The sequence below is a fragment of the Plectrocnemia conspersa genome, unplaced genomic scaffold (genome assembly GCF_051122295.1).
Source record: "Plectrocnemia conspersa isolate PC_06_02 unplaced genomic scaffold, ASM5112229v1 ptg000009l, whole genome shotgun sequence".
In the NCBI taxonomy this organism is placed as follows: Eukaryota; Metazoa; Arthropoda; class Insecta; order Trichoptera; family Polycentropodidae; genus Plectrocnemia; species Plectrocnemia conspersa.
Window position 1 is genome coordinate 19399312 of NW_028277173.1, and position 23203 is coordinate 19422514.

Sequence of the window (23203 nt, forward strand, 5' to 3'; positions counted from 1 at the left end):
TCTCTCGCAGGGCTTTGGCAATATATATACATATATATGTGTGTATTATATTTATGTTAACTTGAAGCGATATCCAAGCAATATTTACAGAGAGTCAAAAGCTTAGTTTTTAATATTATTATGTTTTACTGATCCGTTAACTATTTAACATTTGTTATTGTGCGACTGTTGTGTTGTACAAATAATTAACCTGTTTTTTTTATATATTTTAATTTAAATACATTTAAAGATACATCGAGTATAAATTGGATTTAAATGCATCTTGTAAATTATATACCCTGTGAATTTTTAAACTAACTTTATATGAAATCATAATCTTTAATGCATACATCGACTTTATAATATAATATAATAAGCTGAATAATTCATTATAAAAAAAGTTTTAATAAAATTTAATATTTTAGATTTACGATGGAGACTTACAAAATACATACATCGAAACACTCATTAAGCGATTAGAACTTGAATTGTCTTAAAATATACATAAAATATTGGATGGCTTTGAACAACTAACACACATGGCTGAATGCTCGACTAAAAATTTACTTTAAAATTTACATAAAATGGTTTTATACAATTAATAAAAAAGGGACCAGCCCATGTCATCTTTTTAAGACTTGGCAATATTTGTAAAGCATCATGATTCTAATAATAAAATAAATGTGAAATCTAATGAATCAGGTTTAAAGGAATTTTAATCATTATGATCAGATCTAAAATTACAAATATAAAAAGCAATATAAAATGTTGATTTTAAGACAAGGTGCATTACAATACATTTAAGAAGTATAATTGACATATTTTCAATATCAAGCCTGATTTTTTCAATTTAAAAAAATACTAATGGCATAATTTCTAAGACAATAAATTAGATAAATCTCTAAGTACGCCGTATAATTACATTTCATGCTAATCTGATCACTTCGATATTTTTTTTTCAATTCAACATAAGCTTCCAGCTCAAGGCACCAACTCGTAGTCGTGTATTAAATACTCTGTTATACTAATTTATATTTGTTATTATAAACACAACTACAATTCTTCTCTTCCCACCGACCAACACATTTTAATACGCAATTAAAATTAAATATTAATATAAACAGAGGTAGTTATGCCATTAGTAAAGAATATGACTTATAATATACAGAGTCGGAAATAAATACCCGTTTTTAAAAGATTTTTCATACTCCCCTGTATACTTATTACGGAGGCATTATTAGAACGACTTTTGAGCTACACATATACAAAAGATGAATCACATTCGAGTTCTAAAATACTGCTTAGTAACCATTCGCTAAATTCGATACAGTATAATAAGACATGCAAGACGTTCATAAGTTTAAATAGTCGACACAAATAGCGGTGTGATTATCTTTCATATACATCTAAAATTTGATTATTTTAATTAATTAACTTATAGTTATGAAAATGTTTAAAAAATATACATTTACAAGTGTGTGTGTCACATAAGAGAAAAGGCTGTCAATTTTTTCGCACTTATCCCTCTCACAATTATCGTCAAGGAGATTGGCATGTAGATCTTGGTTCACAACGTCTTACTACCTTTTTTGTCAATGAGCAATTTATTTTATTCATTATTATAATTATGATCCGGAGTGGTGACATCATTGAAAAGACACGAATGTTTTTTTTAAATAATATATAACATGCAATAAATTCAGATAATCTAATTAGCAACCGTAATATTACTAATCATTCTTGTACGTTGATATATAAGATATCCAAAATCGTAAGTACAAAATTATTTTTTTCATTTATATAATTTATATCATTTTTTTGTTCATAGATGGACATTGCAATTGTCAAAAATCAAGTATAAAATACCTTACGTATATATTATATTGGCAGCATTTTTATTATAAGGAAACAGATTTAAACTAAATTGAATATGTTACAATCTAACGAGTTGCGATTTCTGCCATTATAAATGATAAAATCATATGATTTATCTTATTATTGCTATAATTTAATTGCATGAAATTCTCGGATCATTATAAATACACTTTATGCAAACGTATGCAATAAAATCTAATCAACACTTTTGGATTATTTTTGGTCCAAGTATTGCACTGACAAATACATATTATATACATCTAAATATGATTAGACATCAAGTGTAATCATATATTTATATATATATATGTATATAATAAAAAATCAAATTACACCTATATTAAAGTTAATAGCTTTCACATGCTTATGTAACCAACATAAAATTTCAATAATACGTTTTTGCATGTTTCTTGGAGGTCTACCGCGAATAATTCTCGCCGTCGTGCGAAAAAATTCTATGTTACCTTGTACATCATCGTGCAATATTTTATGTATAAATTTGGAATACAATTAATATTGTGAGGATTGTACATATGAAACACATCAGTACCGGTAGGAGGACGACGAATCGCAGAGATCTGAAAAATAGCATTCACATTTAATTAAGATAACTGTTCATATTGGATTTACAAGTATAGTATTGTTTTTTGGTCATCCGTCTTGGTAAGTCGTGAGATTTGACCAGTACAATTTTTAAAGAATACAGAGATAAAATGTTTTTTTATAAAAATAAATCGTTTGAGTTTTATTTTACTAAGGTGACCAGACGGTTCTTTGAAAAGGACTGTCCTCCTCAAAATGTTTGTCCTCGAACAAAAATTTCCGAAATAACCATTTTTTTAGGTGTAATTATAGATCACTAGTAGTGATCACACGTAATTATGAAACGTAATCGCACAGAAAATCGGCTACAGACAACCATACCGAGGGAGCGGCTAAAGCTGACTGCAGCACGGGCGGGCTGGCTGGCCAGCTGTTTTGCGCAGTCGATACGCATGCGCCATGAATTGCTTATCGGGAATTGAATTGGTCACCCATGCGCACTAGAACTTCAGCCGTTACTCGTGCTCGTGTTTACAGTCGCCCGTCATCAACCGTTCGTGCGGTTGACGTTTTGAATCTGTCTATTTCTCAGGCCTTTGGCCTTCATGTCTTGCAGTGGGAGCTGCCGGCTTCCCATACCAATAGCCAGGCAGGTGTGAAATCTTTCGTACACTTTACACCCAACGATGATGTTCTAAATTTAAGGGATATGAAAAGAATTTTCCAGAACCGCTTTTTATATCACTCAAACGCTCGTATGGTACTTTTTTAATTTTATAAGGCTGAAAAGTAAACTTATTTATATATATTCATCACCAGAATTTCATTTTAAATCTATAAATTGCATTAATAATGTGATTAAAAATTAACTAAAAGATATTTTAACATAAGTCTCCGCTCGCTTGTTCTACATTAGGTAGCGGAAGTGTTTTTATTTGAAAGAGCCTATGAAACGTAATCTTGTGAATATTATAACTCTTTTTAGATTGAAATGTTAGTTAACCTGTTCTTGTATTGGGTTCCTTATGTAATAAAGGAACCATTAAAATTTACTAATATGATCAAATATGTATATACCTCCATTGAGGCTGTTGTCAGAGTGGTACAGTGGACTCTTCGTCCAGGGCTTGTCCGACAGAATTGGCATTGCTCTGAAATAAGCTTGTCGACACATCAGGATTGGATTCTATGGCTTCTGATCGTCTCGATTTACCTGTTATAAATGAATCAATTTATGTATTCACATCTAGTAAATATTTTATAGTTATAGTCATTCAAATGTTGCGAGTAAAATGTCAAATCTATACAAGGCTTCCAAAGGCCATACAAAAAAAAATTTAAGACACTTCACTTGCAGCAAACTGATACAACCAAAAAGTGCAATGCTCATTAGCATATTGAAAAACAATAAACACAATACATAATGTGCATAAAATAATTATAAAAAAAGGAACTAACAACACCAACTTGCAAAGCAGAGACATCCGGAATTTCGACCTTCCTGTCTCCGTTTCAATGATGGCTTCGTCTCTTTATTTTGTTCGTTGCAACACTTTTGATAGTAATCATAATCTTTCAAATACCTAAAAAGCAAATTCAATCAATTAAAAATTGTATTAAATAAAAAAAGCATAACAACTCACCACACCGGCGGCCATCTATTTTCACTGAGATACTCCTGATTCTCGGGATGCAACAATCGCACTGATCTCGGAGACATCTTACATAGTCGATTATAATTAACGCAGAGATGATTCATACACCATTCGGCTAAATAATGTGCGTTGTGCAGCTGTAAACAATTAAATATAAAACAAATAAAAGCCAGATAAATGATACATCAAAATTATATTTTATTTATATACTTTGACTGGTTCTAAAAGTCTGATGCATAAATCGACTGCCTCATTCGGATCAGCAAGTGAAACCCTCGCAAGATCTTCCGTCACCCTCTCTTCGATGAGATTGATCAGGCGATTGAGACACAATCTATTAGCCAGCTCCAATATACTGACACATCTTCCTGCCGCAATCTGAGGTATCGAGTCTGTGTACATGTAACACATCAACTTGTGGAATGTGTACCATCGGATGCCCGGGAATGTAATCTATAATTGATTTAATGTTTAATTATTTGTACACACAGTATTATATTAAAGCTTGAAGCTTACAATTCTAGCCGTGCTCTCTCTAAAATCTCCTTGCAGCATCGCCTTCATAGGATCACATCTTGCGACTAAGACGGCTTTGTGAGCCGGTTGTGTGCCATCGTCCAGTTCAAATGTGACATCAGCGAAAAGACCGTGCTCGATACACAATTCTTGTAATTTATTCTTCATGCTCTATATATAAGATACATTTTAAATTGAATCGAAGAATAAAAACACATTTAATGTAAATAAAATATATTTACATTGCTGTAGAGTAGCATTGCTTCCTCGTTCATCGGTTGTTGACTAGATTGAATTGCCATTAGCAGAGCGTTCAGATGAGTCAGTTCTAAAAATTCAGCAGCTTGACGAATCTCCTACAAAATTAAAGTAAAAGATGAGTTAATCTTTTAATATACATAATAGTTAGCTGATGATCACATTCCAAATGTTGAAAACCAGTACTTATCAAATATTAATCATAACCATCAATCAACACAGATGCTTGATAAAGTCAAAATAATAGAAAAAACAAATATGTATGAAGCGAAAAGTAAAACAATAATGACAGCGTCATACATAATGAAAAATGTTTTCACATTTTTTTTAAATTTTAATGAGATTACAAATATAACTAACTCACTATCGAATATAATGATAATTACATCTATACGAGTGTATAATATACTATTATTAAGAAATAAATCATGAATTTAATGAAAGTATGCAAAAGTAGAGCTTTTGATTGTGATATTTTTTTCATAACACAAGAACAATTACAACCGATTGTTTCAATGACTAATGAATGATTCTGTGCTCGTTGAAAGTGCACATCAAACATGATAGTATAATCTATTTTGATCCAAATTATATACACCTAAACATGTGTAGCTACAAACATGATTATTATATTTGAAATTACCAGAAAAAGTCCTATCGGCGCTGTCTGTGTGCAGGAAACGGAATGCGAAATACAAAGGTATTCATAAGGTTGAATATAATATATAAATCACACTGACATTAATACACAACAGAGTAGGAGTAAGGTAGAAAATATAAATATAAAGCTACAAAAATATATATCAGAACTAATTTTATAACTAGCATAGAAAGCATTAGACGTATGTATGTTTAGTAGTATGTGTGTTGTTTAGTATTCAACCAATAGAATAATAATTTTATTAATGAATGCGCAAATAATTTGCTTAAACTCTCTAATATGCGCGCAAACTAAAACTAAGTATACTACCTAGTAAAGCCGCTCATTTTTTAGCTTACATCATCTCAAATTCATTTTTATTTTTCTTTCATTACATTTTACCTTATCATATCCAAACACAATTGTTCATAGTCAATGTACTGTGGTTTATGTCAGTGTAAAAGATTGTAGAACCATGATATTTTATTAATAATCAGCATAATACATAATTGTACAAATATATATACAATTTTATATTCATTAAATTGTAGGCAATTGAATTTCTAAAGGATTTAGTAATATTTTTACACAATTAAAATAAATATATATGTATATATTTTCAAAAAATACTTTAATTTTAAAAAACCTCTGATTTGATTTTAATACAAATTTTCAATATATAGTTAGACAATTAGGCATAATAATTTATATCTAAATTGAAATAAATAATAACCATATGTTTTTCAAATACATGTAAAAAAAAGGTCGAGAATCACCAGTCAAAATATCAAAAAAGTTTTACTTTTACAGCATAAATTGCTAAGGAGGGGTTCCATAATGAGATCGGTTTATTTGGCCACCCTAGAGACTGATAACCCAGATTGACGTAGCGGCAGGGAAATGAATCACTTGGTTTGGTGTTGCGATGGAAGAGCGATGACTGATCGACGCCTCACAACAAATTATTTTATATAACGTAAATAAGTCTTCTATAGCAGCTAATTTGTGTCTCATTGCTACTACCACACACACGTTAAAGATTAAGCCTCGACTGTTATATTTGTGGGTATGTGTCATTGTGTTCTTAAATCGGCGAGCGTCAGATCAAAACAAATTGCGTCAGTGCTAACATTTATCAAACTTTAAATATTCAATAACAATATTGTTAGTTAAGTCAGGTCAGTTATTAATTTATATTACTTTTACATGTACGGTTTATTGTCAGTTATAATTGAATAAGCAATTGCCTACAATTCCATGAGAGATACTGAATACATATAATAAAAAAATCTTACTCTTTTTATTACAAATTTTCAATATTTACCTGCATTTGTGTTAGGTCAGTATCTAGAGTACCAGTATATATAAAGCGTAGGCATTGTTGAATCGCCTTTGGAGTGATGATCTTACTCAAGGTTACGATTGTCTGCATTGGCGCTTGTTTGTTGGTCGGATTATCATTCTATATAAACAAAAAATCAAATTAACGACTTCCTAACGTTATATGCAAACATACTCGCACAGTATGACAATAAAGTTTCCTAACTGAATTAATACTTTGCAAATCTTACTTTAACTAATTTAATAGAAATGAAAGCTGGATGATTGAGTTCTTTATGTAAGTCCGACAGTTTCTTGATGCTCTCAGTTGACGGAAGTATCTGACAAGAACGTCGCTTCATCTGCTCCCATACTCTGCAACGCATAATAAATGATCGTTAATATTGAATAAATAAACTAATGCAATAAAGTAATTACTTTGTTGATTTTGATTGATCTTGTCTAATAAGATATTCAGTGTCTTCGTTGAATTCACCGGCAGTGGCTTCACCGAAGGTGCTCACCTGGATCAGATGGAGGTAATATTATAAATTTTCTGATGATTTATCGTATAGCTTAGATGTACATACCATGCTCGATTCACTCGAACTCCTTGCACCCATATCGCTGCTGTGATAAATAGACAAGTCCATGGTCAAAAGTCTATGGAATGCGGCTGAACTTGCCGCCATTATGAATCTGTGAACCGAGAATGATTTTGTTCCGACGACCAAAACCATATCGGTATAAACCTAAAACATATAAAAACAATCCTTGATCAAGTATCTATACTAAAGTATTGTGGAAAGTTTTTAATCGTTAGGCATAATTTTTTTTAGCCGATAAGTTGCATTCAATTTGATATGTTTAAAATACTAAATAATAAATTTAAGTGCTTGTAGTAGATTAAATTGAATATAAATATGTTTTTATGTTTATAATAATACTAATACATGACTAGAGATGTATACTAGAGTTGATTAAAGTTCTAAAAAATATAGTACAAAAAAATACACATATTTATTATGTTATAAAATTTTTTTTTTACCTCAATAATGTAATATTTTGATTTCTTAAAAAATGTATTTGATAACTGAAGATACAAGCATAAGTATTATAATAAACTTGTTTCTAGGTTGTGTCATTATGTATATATGAGTCTGGAGTTTCCGCGTACCGAATCTCTGTTCCTTCATCTATCAGTTTATAACTTTTTACAATTCTTTATGGATCACAGTGAAAAAAATATGAAATGGTTTGCATTTACATCTTTTTATTTTTATTTATACAAGAAAACGCATAATTTGCGAATTGTGAGTCATTAAATATTATATTTTAGATGTCACATAAATGTTTGGGGGGCCTCACATCAACAACAAGCACCGAGACCTGATCATTCTCTCGGCAGCCCTGTATAAGACATTTCGAGATGATAAATGATTTCAAACAGTAAAAAACTAGCCGCCCATACAAAAATTAGGCCTCTCTCAAAAATTAAAAGAGAAGTTGAGAATATGATACCTTGTCAAAGATATGTAAAGAAATTCACTGATCCTCTATTTGAGAATTGTATAATGTGTAAGATATGCATATGAATTATTTTATTATTAAATTGTTAGAAAGTTAGAAATGATTTTATTTATAACAATTGTTTTAAAAACTCCAAAAATAAAGCAAACGAACTTTCCCATGTAATTTTTTATATTTTTATTATAGTACTTTATGTATTTTACTCCACTATATATGCACCCTTGCACTACCAATGGGAAAAAGGCTACTTAAATAAACGTTATTTGTGCAAGGTATGTCCATTGTTTAATCTCCAATGGGATAAATGTTTATTTTTATTCTTTATTTTAGTTCAAGGTGATACAATACTATTGATTTTACATTCAATTTACGTGACGAAAACCTATTTTTAAACACACGGATGTCACAAGAAAATATTTTTAATTATGCCCTATGATTTTATAAAAGCCACTAGATGTAAAAATATATAAATAAATAGTTTCATACCTGAGTCAAGTACATGTTAGTCATATTTTCTGAATAAGTACTCGATCCAACGACGACTTCTGGTGGTAATGGCTTAGGCGGCTTGAAGGGTGCCTAAATTATAAATAAATTAATTTGATTATGGCTCCATTAATCATACACTTTACATGTTGATAGAACGTAGGTTGAACAGTTTTAAAATGAATGTTGACATTCAGAATCATTCATAGAAGCTCTTGTAGTAGTTCATGATTAACAAAAGAGATGAACCATCAATGAGAGATTAACTTTTAAACTGCACAAAATAAACTTTCAAGATGACAATAACTCATTGCAATATGTTAGATGCACAATGAACTAATTTCAGATAATCAGATAATGTATAATATGCATCTTTTGGTGACAAGAGTTATTATGGTCATTCCAATGCCGTAAAATGTATCAGATTCAAAAGATCTGTTTCTTGATCACATGCCATATTCAACTAGTTTTACTTTCTGACTTTTAGTTATACTCAATTTAAAATAAATCCAACAAAGATCTCGAGCAGAAGTTGCAAAATTATCATAATATAACAAAGTTTTGGGGCAGAAATTAAGTTTTAGTAAAACAGTGAAATCCAACCTGAAATAATGGTCTCTGGACTCGCTTCAAATTAGTCATCCAAAACCTTTGTTGCCGTCGTGCCATCAGAGCCGCTCTTATGGCATTCTCAAACACTTCGTTGACGCCGTAATATGTAAATACAGATGTTTCATAATAGTATACGCCGATTTCGTGCGCTAAAGCTCTGCCCTGATCGGGCATCACTAGATCGCTCTTTTTAGTCGCCCTAAAATAACACATATATTGATAAACCTGCACTAATATAAAAGTTAAGCATGCACGTACCTGACGAACGGACTTCTGTCCCTAAAGTACGACAAGTACGTCTCATCTCGATACATGTATCGGAGATCATTCTTGCAGCCGACGAGTAAAACTGGCGTGTGCGGACAAAACTTTCGTATTTCCGGATACCAGATCGCTCCGCAGTTGCGAAGCGACACTGGATTTGTGATCGAGAAACAAAGCAATACAACGTCTGACCTGAAATTAATGTTGGTATTACAACAAGAAGCTAATTTGGCAATTAATATATATGCAACTTACCGTCCATACGCAAATCGTCTATCCTTATCATGATCTCCAAACGTATCCCACAAACGAAGTGAAACGTTCACACCATCGACAACCTCCCAAGATCTCTCCAAAACCTGTATATTTTATAAATTGAATGCATTATTTATGATACACTAGATATTGATACATAGATTTTTACTCACGTCTTTATAAATTCTATATTGATCGATGGCCCAAACAGTCGGTACGTGCGTGGTTAGCAATTGAGACAACGAGACGTGTTTGTTGCAAGCACGAGCACAAATCAACCTTGTCTTACCGACGGCGGTGTCGCCGACGACGACGCACTTGACGAGCTCTTGATGTGGCTGTTCGTTATCCATTCTGCCATACTCTTGTTTCACTGAAATGGTATACACATTTATAATTAGTATTACGCATAAACATGAACATATATACTTAAATGTAAAAACAAACATAGTATAAGTGGAGCAAGAAAATGTGTAAACAATGATAAAGATGATACCTAGCAAGAACACTGGAAAACAATATTGTTAATATAGCTTTTATTACACAAATAAAAAATCTAAATATAGACATGGTGGTGTTATTATTACGCGTTGTTTGTGTAAATTTACATAAATTGCTGTATTTTGTGTTTTAACAAATTTTAACGATTGTTTTTATTATAAGTTATACTGATAACCTATTGCTACTGCATGATAAAATAATATTAATTTTACAGAAATGGGTTTGAGAGTACTAGCATGATAAAATATATCGTAATATATTAATGAACTGCGTTAACCCTTAAGGACAAAATATATAAATAATAATTTAAAATAAAATATAATAATATTTAGTTAAGACTAAGTTATAAGTATGATTGTTAAGGTCAAAAAAATAAGGTGAACGGCCACCACGGAATATATTTTAATATAAAACCTTCAAATTTACTTATGGTGATAGATTCAGGGGACTACAATGCTAAGTACACACACACACACACACACACTGGGGCTCCAGACTGAGTCCCATAGATATAATCCAAAGATACAATAAAATGCTAAGGATGATATTGAATGCCCCATGGTTTGTTCCAAATTCATACATCCACTGGAACCTGAATTTGGCAGTGGTGAAAGAAGAGATCTACAAGGCAAACATAAAATATAAAGAAAGACTGACGAGCCATCCTAATTAGCTTGCGAAGGATTTAACGTATAATACAGGAAACGCCTGAAGAGGAAGGACATCTTATAAAGCAAATACTAAAATGATATCTTCAGTTGCGAAGTGAATCCCTGATGGGCGACTCACCAGCTGCCATTAAACGGACAATTTGTTTTATGTCCCATAAGGACTAATGACAAATTTTTCATATACAAAAAAAAATACTTATGAAAACAGATTTAAATAAAATTCATGTACAAAGTTATATATGAGACATTATCCTTATTTTCGTTTGACGAACTTGCGAGTATAATGGCGAGCTGACCTTTTGTAGTACATATGCAACTGGTCAGATGAAAAAATTGACTCATATAAAAAGGAGGTGAGGCAAGGTTATCGCCACCCATTAAACGGTCATTTCGGTAGCTCGCGACTAGACTACTATTCCAAAGAATTATCTACTTAAAAATATCAGGTGATTCCATTAAGACGAACCGGGTATTTTTTAAAAGATGAACCAAACTATATAAAAACCAAATGAAGCAAACTATGAACCAACGGAAAGTACAATATTTTACTCTCTCGATCCCGAACGTATATAGATAGCTGTATATGCGTTATAGTTACTATGAAAATGTAACAACAACGACTGTCGAAACGTTGATATGCACAATACATATATTTTTTCAAATATATGTATATTCGCTTATCTTTATCGTGCGGAACTCTCGTGCGCTCAATTAGCACATTTTACGCTGGTAGGTTAATTGCATTTATTCGTTTATTCTTTAACACTGTTTATCACCTGTGCGCGCTAACCAGCTAAGATAAAAGATTTGATTGGCGCAGCTTCCGCGTGTTCAAAGTGAATAATTCTATTTGACTGATTTGTTTTGGTCATTTTCGTTCTCTGCGTCGTCAGTGCGCTGACGACGTGATCAATGTGATTTCAACAACTTCGTCGTAGTTTCATTTAATCTTCTATATCGTGGTACTGAGCTTAAGGTTATTAGGTGACTTTTTCAATTAACGATGAGCTTTCAAAGCAAAATGAACTATTTTAGTATTCTGGATCCATTGGAACAAAAATGGTAGTTTCAGAGCGAAATTTCACATTGCGCGGCTTAGCACCCCTAGCAGTTGTATTTAATTAAAAGATTCAAAAAATCATAATCGATCTTTAAATTATCAGTTGATTAAAATATAACATAATTTCAATCAACCCGGTTTGTAAAATATATGCATTGCTTACATATAGTTTTGTGGGTAGCAATGATAGACAATCACTGTTTTTAAATATCATAATATGACAACCTTGAAAGAGCGAATAAATACAAACTAGAGTACCTGCTAAATCACACGTAAGCAAAGGAAGTAGTCCAGCGAAAACTGTGCATTTAAAAATTAATTTCTTCCAATACATATATTTAAATAAAACTAATTTGAACCGAGATCCTCACGCAAAAACGAGAAATTAAATCCAATTTTAATAAATCATATACCATACATTGAAATCGAAATCGTGATAACACTTTAAAATTGTTATCGTAAATTTAATACCTACTTGCTTGGGAAGCAAAAGCGAGATTGCGCAATAATATTGACTAAAGTTTACTATAATATATACGGTTTTGGATTCCTCGTACACTGCTTGCGAACTGTGAGGCTTACATATTCTTTAACACACTAACTACGAGCTACACATATACTATTTGATTCAAACCTTTACTAAAATCCGCAACTGGTCGGTCGACGAGAGAATAATTTTCTCGCCGACCGACCTCGAAAATCAGCCGATCTCTACCAAATGAATCACAACTCTACTCATACGAGCAGCTTAGAATGAGACTTTTGAACTGAGGATGTGTTGATACATCGACGCCAATGAACGATCCTGTCCTTAAGATCAATGCTACTTCCGATCCGGCCAACTAAACACACTGCCTCTCCCTGATGTCAACAGTTCGGCACCAGCTACAACTGATCCGCGATTGGCTATTAATTCGTACATCATGTCAGTTATAAAGTATGCGGCAAATAAATATTATATACATATTTTATAGCATTTTTTATAATATGTATGGTAGCAATTTAGTCATTATCCTCATATTGAAAATAAAGGCTGAAAAGCCTTTACCGACTGTGACGCACTAATTTCAAATATCGACCACATAACGACTCTCCCACCTCGAATTGATCAGGGATAGGCCCGGCGGGACAACGAGATAATTCCCGGTGGGACGATACAGTATCCATTTATGATATAGCAAAGAAACTAATCTAATAAATAAATAAATACATACATTTATTGCACAATTATTGGTATATATTATAGATACATACGAAGCTCTGAATATCGTTAATAATTTAAGTTTATTATGTGCCAATTTCATTAAGGGTGATTTAAATGTAATTAAGCAAGAAGTTATGTTCATGAAGAAATGAGTGGAAAGTCATCCGTTATCACTGATGAACTTAATAAAAAATAAAGAAAATAAAATTGCTTAACGATCGAATTACTTTATGAAATGCCCATAATTGCTTTGTATACAATGGCTGCCGAAATATTGGGCTATCGTAAATCTAAATAAATAGCAAGGGCGAGACTTTTACAGCGTTTAAATTCATTGCAACTATGTTGCAAAATAAATAAAAGGGCGTTGTCAGTCCCGAGATAAAATGTCTTAGAAATATCTTCACTTTCCGAATACCCTTAACGCGTTTAGCCACGTTAACAATTAACTGCGACAAGTAAATTTTAAGATTTTAGAAGAACAACTTATTGCTTAAAATTAAATTTAAAAAAAAAAACTACTGAGCTACGTATAAGCGACTGTGACAGCAGAAGCAACAATTTGGAAATCGCTAATGTATTAGCGATATATATGTATATTTGTTATTTATACTGGACTTAGGTCATTCGCACAATTGCAATAACAAGAGTTTATTTATTGTCAGTATGAGAGTTCGTTGAGCCGAGAGAGGGCTCGCCGACATGCCCTATTTGTTGTCTCGAACACGAATTGATCAATATAAAGCCATAAAGCGAATCGTCGAATTAGCGTTGACAGACACACGTACCATCTGCTATTTATATCGCACTACTGTTTGAATTGTTTGTGTACATATACTACGTATAATACAATGGGTGGAAGAAAACGAAAGCGCAAATTAATGAAATATTGTGTTAGTTAGCGCGCATCGGTGAACGATCCGTGAATTTCAATTTGTTAATTACAATAACAATTACAACATTACATGTGTGTTTGCTTACGTCGTTCGTGACGTCAAGTGGAAATTTATTAACGAATGGATTTTCCGGTAGGCGCTCGTTGCGTAACAGACATGTAAACAAAAACGCACCTGCCAGTGAGTGACTGCACGTGGATCGTCGGTGACGTTTATTTATTTTCCTGAACTAATATTTCGATATACAATTAATTAAGAATGCTATGTTTGTACATTATTTTAGTGCTGGCAAGTCTGCTATAATAATTGAGATCGATTGTAATACATGACTCATGATTTTACTAAAACTGTGCTGGAAAATTCGCTATGCAAAATAGGCATTTGAATGTAAAATGAAATGTAACAATTATTGAGAAAACTATATTATTTTATTATTTTAAAATTGTGGATATTTTTTCTTTGTATGTATTGTATATGAGTTGTCAGAATGCAAACTCAAAAATGTGTATAATATCCCACGAAGAGTAACATATTGAAAATTCGATTTCAAAACATTATTTACATAAATACAGTATGTAAATAAAAAATCGACCAAAAACCACGCAAGCCATTAAATTATTATTATACAACTTGAATAAGTTTGTAGTTAATTATCACGAAACATGAATTTGTCAAGTTCACTCTAAATATGTTCAACGCATCATGTGTAGTTTCCAACCATGATAGATAACAACCCAAGCCCTTTAAAAAAAATCAGTTTACTGTCATGCTGTCAAAATCAAAAACTGAATATAGCTCCCATGTAAGCAATAAATCGCATTTCCACAAAAATATGATGTAAAATAGCATTTCTAAACAAATAACAAATAAATGTGATTTGATTATCCCCGTTCCGTTCGTAGATTCAGAAACGGTTTCATATTTGACCTGGAAATTTTACCTGGTGAAAACATCTGATAAAAATATTTTCCAAAGTACGAAAAACATAGTGAAAATAATGGTTTGTTTAGCGCAGAGATATACCCGACGATAGCGAAGACTCTAGGTTGGGATAAAATAAGTACTGGCGTTCCACCGTGACGTTTTGAGCTATTCCCGAATATATAAAGGCGTATTTTTTTCCATTCACTTCTCTAAGAGGAAGAGTATATAAAGCGCCGGCGCACATAGCGGGGATGTGCGTTACAAATAAAATGTCGATTTTTGTGATTTTTTCAGTCATTTAATAAAACAAAATATATTTGCATAAAATGGCATTAAAAATAAAAAACTGTAATTATTTCAATAATTTAAGGAGCTCATTTTACAGTTCTTAAATTTAATTTTCAGCTCGTTTGTAAATATTTGTTTTATTATGTAAGAAACAGTTAATAGTGAATTGTGTAAACAACACTGAATTTTTTAGCAAAAAATATTTTATAGTAAGAAAAATATGCAATAAATAAAAATTATTGCTCATTTTTAGTTTGTGTATGTAGGGGTGGAGGTTAAATTTATAATATGTTATTTAAGGATTAAATTATTGTAACTTTTCTTTGTCGACTCTTACTGGAATATATTAAAGAATCAGCAAATTTATGTTTTATTTTTATTATTAGTAATCTAATAATACTTATATTCATTATCTATACTCCATTTCTTTTAACACAGTCACTTTGAGGTCTATCCATTTCATCATAAGTGAAAAAGAGATGACAACTTTGGGTGTACGCCCAACCAATTTGCTCTGTACATGATGCGGATATACGTTCGATATACTTATCATTACTCCTTTCTATATTTTAAAAAAAATTAGAGTAATTAGAAATATTACTATATTTGTTTATGTTGAAATCAATCATTTATCAATCATTATCATTTATAGCGATACTAATTTGAAGATGTCCATGCGCTGCAAGTGTCGGAATAACTATGAAGTAGTTCAAACGTATATGACAACTATATGACAACTATGTGACAACTATAAGAATGTATATGACAATAAGCTACAAGGGACTCTGTTAAATGAAACGAAGTATAGTTATTATTTCTGATTTTTTAAATCACAGTGAATTAACGTAACAAAGTCACAGTCACAGTGAATTAACGTAAGTTTTGAGACAAAGACTCTTTTAAACGTGGTCATCTTTGTATGGTCATTACAAAACATTTTTTTATAATGAATAAAGTATAATACATATTCCATTAAAAAATATAAAACAACTGTTATGTTCTCTTTGTTGATTTTTCAATGGGTACAGTATTATAAATACAATGAAAAAATAAATTATACATCGCTTCACTCGGATGTCAGACAATGGAGCCATATTCGAGGACGCTACGAACCAGCGTATCATACAGAATGCGAATCGGCAATAAATTATTTAAGTGACACGCGCTCCGCATAATGAAGCTGAGCATCTTTGTCGCCTTATCGCAAAATTTGGCGAAGCAAAGCGAAAATCAGCAAAGTATTTCTGCTTAAAACACTTCCGCCTAAACTGTAAAAGAGTCTCGCCGGGTAAGGAGATCTGGAAAATTTGACAATGTGACACTTGGTGATGCTGAAAGGTAATCGATTGTCGATTGACCACCTTGAATTTGTGCGAATATTTTGAAACACTCAGGCCATCAGCATATAATAAATATTATTTTTAATTGCCGCATGTATGTCAAAACAGAGGATCTATATTTAACACTAATTCAAATCTCACAGATACGATAGAAATTAAAAAAATTTAAGATTCATATGGGATTCAGGTATAAGTCACCTACTTATACCACTAGTGCTGCTACTACGCAAATGTCAAATTATTGGATAATTATCTTGATTACGTTACTATTTAATCAGCATTGCGAACCTTATGTGACATTATAAATACTACACAAATAGTTTGATGTCATCATGTAAAATCTTACGGTATTAAAAAGACTACATATTCACTACATAGCCGCATCGAAGAAACTCATACGTTATTCAGTAGCGTGTATCAATGCCGAAGTATTCCCCCTAGACGCATAGTCTTTAAACTTTAACTCACGAGCCTTGGTGATTTTATATTCATGGTTATTGCAGCATTGCACACGTCAGATTAAGGTTTTACTACTACCTACTTGTATGTAAGTCGTTCCGTTTACCCCATAGAGACAGAAAAAACCATTCCTGGACCACTCATTGAATTCAGTATAGTGTCGCAGCGTTGCCGCAGCGCAATCGAAATTATTTTCCCGCAAAACCACATACTACAATCTTTCAAACGTCTTAAGCAGAGAAGAGAGTCCACCTATCCACAAATACCAATAATTTCCAATAAGAGCTAGTTCGCCACGCTAAAATTTATCGCGATCTCGACATTCACGAGATTTCCACTTTGCCGAGCTTGCAAAAGTCGATATGGGGAGTGCGACTGTGAGCGTCTGGTCAACCACCTTTCGCTGCGTCTGACGCGGACGCTTATTACACCTAGCTAGATTCTACATAAATGTAAACCGTGAAAAGTTCACCCAAGATACGCTAATCTGCACAAACGATTGCATACTTTGTTTTTTTTTATCGAACTTCATCAGACTGTACAAAGTTCGGCAGACTTCAGCGCCTCTCGATTGTTTAATGAGTTCAGAGACTCGAGAAAACTGGAAACCTCCGTCGATTGACTTAAACTGTCGGAAATTATTTTTAACGCTCGTCGATTAGTGTAGTTACGTTAAACGATTACAATAACAAGCCGTACTGTATTTTTACATAATATTAATAACACATAAGTAATAAACGCATATATGTCGCGTTAAAGTCAACACGGTGTGTTTTCGTCTCAATTAGAGAGTCGAGAGTTCTCACTTTTGAAAAGGAGTCACTAATTAGTTGCGGATACTTTAAAGCAGATATGTTAAATACGTTTTGCACCACAGGTCACATAACTTTTCAATATAAAAAAAGAATTAAAACACTAGCAAAAAGGGAAATATCATAAAACAAAATACATATGAAGGATTTATTTATAATTGGAAGGATATGATTTTATTTTCTATTTTTTCTAGATATATGGTTTAGAGGCCGAACAAATTAAAACCGCTGGGAGCAAGGTGGGAACTATATGTTGGATGCTCGAGGACACATGCTTTCAGATAACTTCTGCACCCAATTTTAGACAGGCAATGCGAACCATACACGGTCAGCTTTTCTGTCCCACTTTATGTCCAGAAAGATATGTATGTATAGGAATGATGACTCAATACTATTTCGCTTGTAATTTGAAAAACAGACATTGCGCAATTTGTTATTTATTATATGTCATTACATTAAATCGATCAGACCGTAGAAGAGCGAAATAAATTAACGAAAGCTTACAAGCGACTGCGATACTCTCTCCCTATCTAGGCAATCAGGAAAATTAAAGAGAAAAACCGGGAGAGAATTGCGGTCGTTAGTTTGGCATTGAAGTCGGATTTTGACCCTAGATCCCAGCTCTCATAACAAAATCGATCGTGTCAGAATGCTACACACAAAACCCACTGAGGTGACTGCTATAATCAGATAAAAACTATTATGTACAACGCATACAGGCCACAATGTATCGGCCGATAGCTGAAAAAATCACATAGGCACGTTGTGCGGGTGTGTGTGTTCACAAAGAGTCTGAAATAGAAACTCATAAGGTAACCCCTGCCAGGAGAGGAGTTTCGGACGGGGTGGCGCCTATGACGTCAAACTTAGCAAAGCATCTTGTTTTGGCTGTGCGGCAGCCGGCGAACAACAATCTGTGGCGCGCGCGAGACTAAAATAACCGAGCGGCGATTTGTCACACGCCCCCAAGCTCGTTATTGACTTTCAGCTGTAACAGAAAGTGGTGGCAAACTTCCGAAAAGAGGCTTCAATTCCGCACAAACTTTTGTTGAATCAAATTATGAGTGGGTTCGAGTGATTCATATTTCATCAAATTCATCGTCTAATCCTTTCATGCTTCAAAACTACTAATCAAAATGGCGCCCGGGGTTCTTTCTTTAGAACGCAACAATAAAAAGTACACTACTCGGAAAACCGCGATCACACTCAACCTCACGTCATGTGCTGTTTTTAAGCTAGTGGAATATTAAAGCTCAATGCCATATTATATGACAGAACCTTGAAGGTTTAAGAATTATAAAAAAAACTTTTGTGATAATGCTTCTACTAAATCATGACTTCAACGGTAAAATGCACATAATTACGCATCTATCTACATTGCATTAAAAGAGAGCTTCGTTTTAGATTATATCATATCATATATGTCATGTATGATATTTTAATAAGCCAGAGTAATTTATATTATTAAGAATTTTATGCTTTTTAAAAATACATTTTGAGATTCTCGTTGAAACTAACGCAATCGCGGTCTACCGGCCTACGAGTTAACCGCTTTGCAGGCTCTGAGTCGTTCATACAGAATAGATTTTCGGTTCACCTGGAATGATATATTTAAAAATATCTGACGGTATTTATTTATTATGAGATGTTTTAAGAAATATAAAATATTGTATTGTGGCATTCATAGTACACAGAAAGATACAAAACAATTGTATATAATGAAATCTAAAAAAACGCACTTAAAAGCCCGCCAACAAAAATCATTAAAGTACTTAAGGGCCAGACCCGCTAAGTGCACTTTTATGTGCACTAAAATAACGGAAGAATGTGCAAGTTTATTTTACATAAAACACATAAAAACAGATCTCTAAAAAGCAGCGACAATGTAATGCAATTTGGGATAAGCAATAAATAGAACGTTAAACGATATCTACATAAATATCGCTATATTTTATGGAATCCACTCAACATTTTAAAAAAACTTTACATAGTATATAAAATTTTATGCTATAAGCCCTTATATTAATTTATTATTTAACTTGTTTTTTTTATTATTGAAAACAATATATTATATTTTAATATTTTTTTAATATACAAAATAATTAATTGAGGGTTTTTCCATGTATATACAAACGTTTAACAACTGCTATGTATAAAAAATATTATGATTGCTTCTCATTTAAAAAAGTTGTTAATTTTTTTATATCCCTCTTTTTAATTAAGAAATTTTTGGCAATTCTTACAAAATATTAAAAAAACATGTGGTACTCAAATGGTTAAATTAAAATATAATATTTAATAGTAAAAAAGAAAAACGTAATTTGTGATAATGGATCGTAATTATAAGTATAATCACTAACTTCAGTCTCCAAGACACGATACAAATTTATTGAAAAACGTTATCATATAGAATTCGAACCTAAGTCTTTCAGGTTTAAGTCACCGACAATACCACCGGTGTATCGTGCTGGTATGATTTATCGCCTGAAACTTGACAATGATCATGCAATATAAATGCAAAAGTTTTTTGGAATAGAAAAAAAACTAAAATCCAGCAAGTTTTTATTCGAGCGGTACTCAAAATCTCATTAAAATATTTTATGTATTTGATTAAATGAATAAATATTTCATGAAACTTTTGATTTAATCTAATTTAAGGCGGCTTAAGAATACGGAACCGGGAATCGATCGCCCGTCCATTGTTTGAGAGCCGCTGACGCAGACTGCCATCGACCCTGTGAACGAGACGGTTTTATGTTAATTTTCAAGTGCGCTTTATTAAGAAGCATCACAATGAGGTGAATGTACATTCCATACATTTTATCGTGAATCAGTCGTCCCACATCTTTTCGACCCCGTAAACGCCAAAGTCGAAACGCGATCTGAATATGTACGTTCATTTTCGAAGCGAACGACTTTTCCGATAAAATCGATATGGGTATTATGTTTTTTGTCGTGCATAGCGTTGTCATGTTTAACAATAGGATAAAAAAAAACCATCAGTGCAGAACAGCACGCTATAAACTGCTATGTGAACAGTGCAAATTTTCCGATGAATTAAATGTGTGAATTAACGCTGAAAATATCGATAAAAAGAACGCGCATTGCAAGGAAAAATACTAAAAATACATGTCGTATGTTATAGCACGTAAATAGCATAGTTACAGCGTGTTATGATCAGATTCGACATGCGACGTTTACGTATGTGCGATTCGACGCAATAAAATCACACAGCGGATTTTACACGTGCGCAAATTTTGTCTTAGCAACGCATGCACACATCAAACGTTTCATTAGAGTCCAACGACTCAATTCCCCCATTACTAATTAATTTTAATTAAAAAACTTTCGCACGTGTAAAAGTAGTATGGAGTGGTAAAACTGTACAATGACACATGGCTCTCGAGCGTCTCACTGCGGCATTTTCAGCGAATTAATTTATGTGAAAATTGATACTTTTTTCAGCGAAAGCCCACAATATGGTATTCACGTACATGTGCGCCAAACGATATTTTAATTATTTTCATTCGAACTAAAAATATACATGTGTGGTTGTATTTTAATTATTGAAAAATGGTTGTATAATTTAATTTTTACATTGTTCATCGCGTTAATAAAAAAACAATTTATCCAAATGTCAAAAACTCATTTCAATTATTAAAAACCATACAAACAATTAAAAAAATTGAAATAAAATAAAGTAGTTGTGTCACTCAGTTTCGCCCAGAGACAATCTATGATGGTAAATTGACGCTTATATTTCACTGACGCATACTAACTTTTGAGTAAATTCCCAAAATTGAATGAAATAGTACTTTAATTAAATCAAATATTTTTTCACACGTCTAAATTTGGAGTTTGTGTGCATTTACATACACCTACATATACACGTTTAATAAAGAAACTATGTTATTTTAACAAAAGAAAAATACAAAGCAATCGAGATAACAACCAGTGGCGCCATGGAAGCAGTGCAACGTAAACTCGATAAAATAACAAGCGGTCACGTGATTTATATCACTTGTTATTATTTGACTTACTTTGATAGAGCTTATCTCGTGATATGTACAGTAACGCACAACTATATAATATTGTATTTTTCTAATTTAAAAAGCATTTTAGAATATTCATGATCTAATATTGATTTACACGCGTTTAAAATTAGTTTAAACTAATAATAATATTTCTAAAATAATAATCAAAATATTTTTTTAATGAGAAATAAAATTAAGTTAATAAATACTACCTATATCATATCACTACATAATTGTTTTTATTTTTTTATTTCTCCTTTTAAAATTTATTCTTAAATATTTTTTTTGTACTTAATATATTTTTCTAAATGTATACGTATTAAATTTACATTTTTAATATATCAAATTGTAACCGCAGAATGAATTATTTCTTACTCATGCGGAATTATGTAAATAAATTAATTAAAAACATAAAGTTACAATAATGTTTGGTAACGAAAAATACTTTATTTTGTGGAATTCATTGATTCTCATATAATACTATGTATGTACAATATGTATGATACATACGAGTATATGCGGCCCGCACCGTCCAAAAGTTTAGGGACTTGCTCTAATTATATAATACATATAAAGGCGAATCTAAAACAAAGTAAAAAGAGAGCGCTGAGATTAGTATTTACGTATTTTAAATATAATTTCACTCACTAGACCAGTTAAAATTTGTCAAAATATTAATTCATAATTTCACTTGTAAATAGTATCAGTGAAACTATATTTTTGACTACGAGAATGATCGGTACGTTCGAAATATTTTGACATTAACAAATGATGTGACGCCATACAATCTCAATTTGACAGTTGTGATACGTCAATTTTCTGTTCAAACCCAAACTCAAATTCCAAAATAATATTTGATTTTTGAACTTTCAGTAGATCAAGTTGTGTTTTCTTAATTCTTTAGGTAGTAACAGCAATTGAGCGTTTCGCAACTGGCAAATTAAATTTCAACAACAGTCTAAAGCCTTTCAGTTAAATTATATTTTCGTAAGCAGAAATGTATTTAAGTACTAATGAAAATATAACTTCCCTGGTATTACACATTCACTGCAACATATAAAGGGCGTTGTTTTTTTAGAGG

The 23203-nt window shown here is 32.1% G+C and overlaps 1 protein-coding gene across 3 annotated transcripts in view; it reads right to left on the reverse strand.

Moving 5' to 3' along the window:
• Positions 1–376: 376 nt before the first annotated feature.
• Positions 377–23203, reverse strand: part of RhoBTB (Rho-related BTB domain containing) — a 33544-nt gene continuing 10717 nt past the window's right edge. Inside the window, exons 2-17 of one of the 3 annotated variants that reach the window (XM_088193726.1) lie at positions 10107–10306; positions 9934–10037; positions 9673–9870; positions 9406–9613; positions 8803–8895; positions 7377–7538; positions 7225–7310; positions 7038–7161; positions 6791–6928; positions 4811–4924; positions 4569–4739; positions 4263–4505; positions 4041–4189; positions 3856–3980; positions 3475–3610; positions 377–2432 (exon numbers count right to left, since the gene is read on the reverse strand). In XM_088193726.1, coding sequence (XP_088049852.1) covers positions 3492–3610; positions 3856–3980; positions 4041–4189; positions 4263–4505; positions 4569–4739; positions 4811–4924; positions 6791–6928; positions 7038–7161; positions 7225–7310; positions 7377–7538; positions 8803–8895; positions 9406–9613; positions 9673–9870; positions 9934–10037; positions 10107–10286 — 2214 coding nt within the window. In that variant the 5' untranslated portion in view covers positions 10287–10306 and the 3' untranslated portion in view covers positions 377–2432; positions 3475–3491. The remainder of the gene's footprint in view (positions 2433–3474; positions 3611–3855; positions 3981–4040; positions 4190–4262; positions 4506–4568; positions 4740–4810; positions 4925–6790; positions 6929–7037; positions 7162–7224; positions 7311–7376; positions 7539–8802; positions 8896–9405; positions 9614–9672; positions 9871–9933; positions 10038–10106; positions 10307–23203) is intronic. The other 2 variants (XM_088193727.1, XM_088193728.1) reach the window with 2 other exon arrangements.